This window comes from Sinocyclocheilus anshuiensis, unplaced genomic scaffold (assembly GCF_001515605.1).
Source record: "Sinocyclocheilus anshuiensis isolate Anshui unplaced genomic scaffold, SAMN03320099.WGS_v1.1 scaffold91, whole genome shotgun sequence".
Taxonomy (NCBI): Eukaryota; Metazoa; Chordata; class Actinopteri; order Cypriniformes; family Cyprinidae; genus Sinocyclocheilus; species Sinocyclocheilus anshuiensis.
Window position 1 is genome coordinate 574,730 of NW_015552636.1, and position 7,182 is coordinate 581,911.

The 7,182-nt window shown below is 38.2% G+C and overlaps 1 protein-coding gene across 1 annotated transcript in view; it reads left to right on the forward strand.

Moving 5' to 3' along the window:
• The window catches only part of LOC107666662 (voltage-dependent T-type calcium channel subunit alpha-1I-like), a gene marked incomplete at both ends in the record, with an annotated part of 76,673 nt that overhangs the window by 22,528 nt on the left and 46,963 nt on the right, over positions 1-7,182 (forward strand). The window contains one exon of the mRNA XM_016458082.1: positions 2,900-3,059. Coding sequence (XP_016313568.1) covers positions 2,900-3,059 — 160 coding nt within the window. The remainder of the gene's footprint in view (positions 1-2,899; positions 3,060-7,182) is intronic.

A 7,182-nucleotide genomic window follows, 5' to 3' on the forward strand; every position in this document is an offset into this window, starting at 1 on the left:
ATTTTAGCATAGTTTTTATTTTGTAAACCACATTTAGTCTCGTTTTTATTCGTCAACAATATTGCATTATACATTTAATTATAGTCATCATCACATGACCAGCATTTACGTTGCGTCTCGTCTCGGTTTCGTCACGTGATAAAGGTTCGTTGACGACGATATTTAGTCATAATTTTCGTTGACGAAAGCAACACTACCATTTGGTGCGTTGAACCATTGGCCATAGGCGCGTTGGATTTGAAGCAGCGCTGCACAGACCGATTGGTGTATGACATCAAAGTACCGCAAGAGCGATTCAAAAGCATCCAAAGTCTGATCTCTATAGGCTTGTTTGAGATGCGCTTCGCCTTGCCTCGCCTGAAATGTAGGCGAGAGTAGGCAGCTGCAATGAGGGGAGGAGTGAAATAAGCGCAGGCAAGATGGATAGTTGACCTCTCGAATTGGAACAGATACCTACGAGATCAAAGGCGGATATCGCGTTATTCTCACTCACGTGCTGTGTTGCTAATAAACATGATATAATTTCAGTTCTGTTGCTTTTATATGAAAATAAATATGATGATCAAGACCCTCAAAGTGCTTGCTATTTAATTCCATACGAAAAGTGTATTTATCATCTATTTTTACTTGAATACAAACATGTATTTTCGATTTTTATAGGAATATGACAACAATCACATTATCTCACACAGAGATCGCACTGTCATAGTGTTTGGAATATTCATGCATAATTTAAATACATAATCAGATAAAAAAATCAAATATTTTAGAAGAGAACGCAGTATCACAGTTGTCTGAACCAATGAGCATTAAGCTGTGTCGTCTGTCAGTCGTTTCCCATCATGCTTTTGGTCAGCGCAGTCGGGGGAGAGCAACTGTGCTCGGCTGCATATTATCTCACACAGAGATCGCACTGTCATAGTGTTTGGAATATTCATGCATAATTTAAATACATAATCAGATAAAAAAATCAAATATTTTAGAAGAGAACGCAGTATCACAGTTGTCTGAACCAATGAGCATTAAGCTGTGTCGTCTGTCAGTCGTTTCCCATCATGCTTTTGGTCAGCGCAGTCGGTGGAGAGCAACTGCGTCTGACTTGCTCTGATGTCATGCTGACGTGTGCCAAAAAACTCGCGACGTGAGGCGGCTGTGTCGGATTGTGCAGTCGAGCGCAGTTGAAAAGAAAGAAAGACAGTTGATCCTGATTGGTCCTCTTGTGTGCATTCAAAGTGCTTATTGGCTCACACATAGAACCTTATAGAACCAAGTTAGAGTTCGACTTTGTAGATAGAACCTTTTCGTTTTATAAATAAAAAGTCCTAAAATGTGCACAACTTAATAAAAAAAAAAAAAAATTCACATAATGTAAATGTCACAGAATAAGAATATGTGAATAACTCAATTTCGACAAAAATGTCAGATAGAACCTTATAATTCCAAGGCGACGATTTGCACTGGAAAACAAGACAAAAATACTGATGAAGAACAGCACTTTTTTCCCCCACTGTGATCAGTAGGTGCAGAAAATATATTTTCATATTTTGTCAAATTAATTAAAAAGTAATACAGATCTGTTGGAAGTTGAAGTGTTTCTAATATATTTACATTTATACCACATTGTGTCACATTTAATTTATTCCTTATATTTTCTTTACTCTGTCTTAAAGTCTTACATTTAGATTCTTAACTCCCGCAGAAGCCCTGTTTTATATACAACTCGTTCTGAATACTGTAACCTAACCATAACAGACAACATTTAGCATTTTTACAAAAAAAAAACAAAAACAATGTTTTTATTTTTTTTATTTTGTGGTTTTTGCCAATGAGAATGTCGCTTAAAGCTGTTTTTTGAAAAGTTTTATCAGGTTTATCTCACTTCTGGGAGCAAAATTAGTTCAAAAAAAAAACAAAAACAATGTTTTTATTTTTTTTATTTTGTGGTTTTTGCCAATGAGAATGTCGCTTAAAGCTGTTTTTTTAAAAGTTTTATCAGGTTTATCTCACTTCTGGGAGCAAAATTAGTTTTATTTTTGAGTTTTCACTCTGTTAATCATTCACAACACATCCAAAACACATTTCAGCTCAGCTGATGAGTATCGCTTGTGTTGAAGCTTTGAACACACTACTGAGTCATTTAGAACCATTATGAACCGACACAAATGAATCAATCAATTCATTCATAAACACAAACAGAGATTCACACACTCAGACATCGGCATGGTGCTCTGCTGTATGGACAATGAATTCATCGCATCATGCAAGTAAAACGAGTTGTGAATGTTTCATTTGGCCTTTCTGGAACAGAAAGATGTTTCTCCATCAGATGAACTGAATCGCATCTTTGCAGTCTGTCAGAGGTTGTGATTTTACAGTGAAGTGTCTCAAACTCCCAAACTCTCAGTGAAGTTTCTTCAGTGAGTGTGAGTGTGTCAGATGTGACTCGCTCGTTATTTAGACGCTTTTTACTTCACCTGCGCTCTGGAAACACTCTGTTTGACGACTAGGCCTCCAAACTACAGCAAAACATCTGAGTGAACGTGGAGCAGTTAGTGAGGAGATCAGAGGAGGAATGTCAGTCAGAAACGCCTTCAGAGATCCTTACATCCTTCGCATGTCAGGAAGTTCTGCTCCTGGAAAGTTCGTCCCCAAACGCAGCTCATCTGCTCTTTGTTTGCATGTGAAGTTGTAACTCAAGGAACGAAGTTGAAGAATTTATGGCTTATTGCAGTTTTTGTGATGAAGCTGAAATAGAGACAGATTCCCTTCTGATCCAGCACTGCTGGCTTGATTTGGTCAGAGATCTTTCAGGCTGATTGTCTTGTGAAGGGCAGATGTGTGTGTTTTGTGTTTATTGTGCTGTATATCTGAGTGTTAAGCCATGTTCTGTGTGTGTAAGGCATGAGGATCCTGGTGAATCTGCTGCTGGACACGCTGCCGATGTTGGGGAACGTGCTGCTGCTGTGCTTCTTCGTCTTCTTCGTCTTCGGCATCATCGGTGTGCAGCTCTGGGCTGGACTTCTGCGCAACCGCTGCTATCCGGAGGAGAACTTCACCCTGTGAGTCCCGGCTCGTCTTCATCCTGATTTAGCCTTAGTCAGGTTTTAGTTGACTAAAAATCTGGGAGTTTTAGTCTATTAAAACACATTTTAGTCAGGATGCATGGTTAAACTGATAATCACAATTATTCAACTCATAATTACAGTAGTGGTCAAAATTGTTAGAACACCTGGCAGATCTGAAAATATTGACCTTTTTTGCCTCCAAAACATGATTTTATTTCATGATGTTCATGAAGCATGCAGATGGTTGCTCTGAGCACACCAAATGTCAGATGAAGTGAGTCGTACTGTTTTTATCCAACTTTAATATTTGGTATGTGCACCTTTTGCAGCAATTACAGCAGCACATCTCTCTGGCATAGTGTCAATATATTTCCTGAGAACTTCAACACTAATGTTATCCCATGCCTTCTGCAACTCAAGCCAAAGTACAATAGATCTGTGCAGTTTATTTTCCAACTCGCCCCGAATTTGCTCGATGGGGTTGAGGTCCGAAATTTGAAGGGCCAGTCCATCATTTTTAGTTCCGGCAATAGTTCTTTTTATGGGTATCATAATGACCAAATCAACAAAAAAAAATTAAACCTCTTAAATATGCCAAGTGTTCTAATCATTTTGGCCACCACTGTATAATCGCAATTACTGACCATGATTGTTGTAATTTGAGAAAAGGCATCAGAATTATTGCACTTTCACCTATAAGCACAAATCAAGAGACTGTCAACTCACACACACTTGACTTCATCTAGTTTCCTGATTTGATTTATTATCAGAAATATAAACACACTCTCGACATTATGAAAACTGCTAATGCTTCTCTCAAAAGCTTCCTAATATTAATTCTAAGAATTCCAAATTTATTCATGTCTTTATCTATTAAAACAGCAACAGGCTTTGTTTTGTGGCATGGATTTGTGTAAGTGCATTTATTTAGCCTCAATCAGAAACTATACTATCAAGATTGGATTTAATTCGTTTTTATTAAATTATTGTATTGCATTTATAATATTTTGCCATGAGCGCAAACGGCCGTGTGAATGAACACTGAATGAAAGACTGGCTGTATGACACTATTGTTTAAGCAGAATATCTCAATAGATGTCAATAAACTCCAGCTTGCATGATGTTTTCAGATCATCAGCACTTTTTTTCAAATGCAGAGAGAGTGTGTGTGAATGGTTGCCAGGTCGGGAAGATAAATAAAACACAGGGCAGAAAATGTGTCCTTTTGAGAGAGAAGCTCTGATTGGAGGATTAGGGTTAGGGTGCAAGCATAAAAAAACTTTTTTTTTTTTTTTTTTTTTTTTTTAATGAAGAAAATACATCGAAATTTTGCAGAGATTTTGTTTTGTGAATTACATTTTTGTCTTTTTTTTGTTTAGTCTTTTTAAATTAATGATATTGCATGTTGATATAGTCACAGTTAGAGTTTAATGATGTCAGTGTCATCTCGTCTCATCTTTGTCATAGAACAAAAAGTCATCAACATATTTTTCGTCATAATTTTCAATAACGAAGCACAATCAGTAGCTTCTCCTGTGCTGGTTTTCATCCTGCTGCTCGTGGTCTGGATCTTTCTTCCTGGTTTCTGATGGATGGTGAGTTTCTGCTTTATATGATTACTCTGTGATCTCCAGCGGTGAACTGCGCATCTCTGAAGGCTCTTCTGGGGTTTGAACCTCCAGTGTTGATGGTCGTGCTGATCTTTCTGGTCTTCAGAAGTGTAAACTCAGAGCGTTTATTGAGCCTCAAGAGGGTTGGAGACATTTGTGAAGCTGTCGTGATGATCCCTCATTAGAGCACACTGCAGATCCCTCACTAGAGTGCACAAAGCGTCCAGTGTTACAGAGCTGCTTCAGAGAAACTGATCAATGTTAATGATTGAGGAACAATAGCAGAGTCTGTCATCTGTTTGTGTCTCAAGAATAAGTGATTTGGAAGCAATTGCTCATTGACAATGGGTTAAGAAAATACAAAATAGAGTTTCATGGCTTGTAAGAAATACTTTTGGCTGGTGAATCATCTCGATTCACTCATGCAATGGAAAAAAATCTTGTAATGTAACAGAAGCAGCGACTGACTTTTAATTTGGTATTATTATGTACATCCAAATGCAACAGATTATTTAAAAAAAAGCTATGATATTTTAATAAAATTGAGGTCAAAACTATTTTTGCAAAAATGAAACACATGCACAAATTAATCATTCACAATAAGATCAATAACATGCATCTAGAAAACCGATAAGCTTGTCTGTTTTCTAAATGCATGCTATTGATTTTATTGTGAATGATTCATGTGCGCATATATGAATTCAAACTTTAGTATCGTTCAGCTGTGATCTGATAAATGCAACTATTAGGCATGAAGATATTAAGATATTATAAACATCAACATCATGATTTTCTGTAAAGCTGCTTTGAAACGGTGTGTGTTGAGAAAAACGGCATGCAACTCAATTTGACTTGACTTTAATGATTCTAAAAATGGTAAAATATGCTTTCATATTTCTTTCTGTTGATTCCGGGGTGAAATGTGAGATTCCCGGTCTCTCTCTGTGGTTCCTCTAATGCTCCTCTGTGTGATGAGTAATGGCGCGCAGCAGGGGCTTCTGGGAGAATTATGTCTCTGACCTTGTTATGTCACGGATGTGGCGGCTGTGATAATGGACGGTGTGTGTTTCAGCGCTCAGGAAAGCAGCAGTCTCCAGAATAAACACTTCAGTGTTACTGTGAGGTCAGTCGCACCTGTAGTTCACGACACACATCTGACACGCAGGACTTGATGAAGACTGATGAAGACATCTGCTGGATGAGAAGAACATCAATCTTAGATGAACAGCTCCTTTGCAGAGCGACAAAGTCAGCATAAAATGGAAATTCACCCATTTATTTTCTAAATGCATGTTATAGATCTTATAGTGTAGGATTCATCTGTGCATATCTTTCGTTGTTTGGTGGAACTTTACAATAAGGATCCATTTATTCACATCAGTTACATTTATTAATATTAGTACACTACCAATGCATAAGAAAAGATCTGTCGATACTGGCATTTCATTGCAACTTTAAAGGAATAGTTGACCCCAAAAAGCATCGCATCAGTGTCTCTGCAGTGAATGGGTGCTGTCAGAATGAGAGTCCAAACAGCTGATAAATACATCACAATAATCCACACCACTCCAGTCCATCAGTTAACATATTGAGAAGACAAAAGCTGCGTGTTTGTAAAAAAAAAAACTTCACTTTTGGGTGAAAAATTCCTTTAATTCAGCTCTATTGTGAGTCTTGTTTGAGACGTCTTGGACAAGAACGTACTCCATCTTAGTCATGTTGTGTTCCCACGTTCCCTCCAGTCTCCTGCAGATCTCTAATCTGCTGTCTTACTTCTGCTCTATTTTTACACATCTCTGTCCCATCGCTCTTTAGCAGAGCCCACTGAACCCTGCAGCACACTGGAGAACAGCAGCTCAGAGCAGCTTTAATAATGACTGACTGTCCTCAGCGACGCTGAAGCTCTGAAACCAGCTGGATTCCAGCAGAGATCACAAACAGAACCTGAACCCCGACAGTGCTGAGGAGAGAATCTCTGATAAATACACTACTGTTCAAAAGTTTGGGTTTAGTAGTATTTTGGAATGGTTTTGAAAGGGCTGCATTTATTTGATCAAAAACACACTTTAAAATAACTGTTTTCTATGTGAATATCTGTTAAACTGTAATTTATTTCTGTTCCGGTGTACCAAAATTACTCCAAGAGCACAACGACGACTCATCCAGGAGGTCATAAAAGAACCCAGAACAACATCTAAAGACCTGCAGGCCTCACTTGCCTCAATTAAGCTAAGTGTTCATGATTCAACAATAAGAAAGAGACTGGGCAAAAACAGCATCCATGGGAGAGTTACAAGTCAAAAGCCATTGCTGACCAAAAAGAACACAAAGGCTCGTCTCACATTCGCCAAAAAATATCTTGATGATCCCCAAGACTTTTGGGTAGTGTTGTCAAAAGACCCAGTATTTCGGTACCAAGTCAGTACTACAAAAATGAAAACGTTACGGTACCAGGTTTTTTTAAGTACCGGTGGTACCGAGTACCCGGTCAACCCGGTTCTTGATGC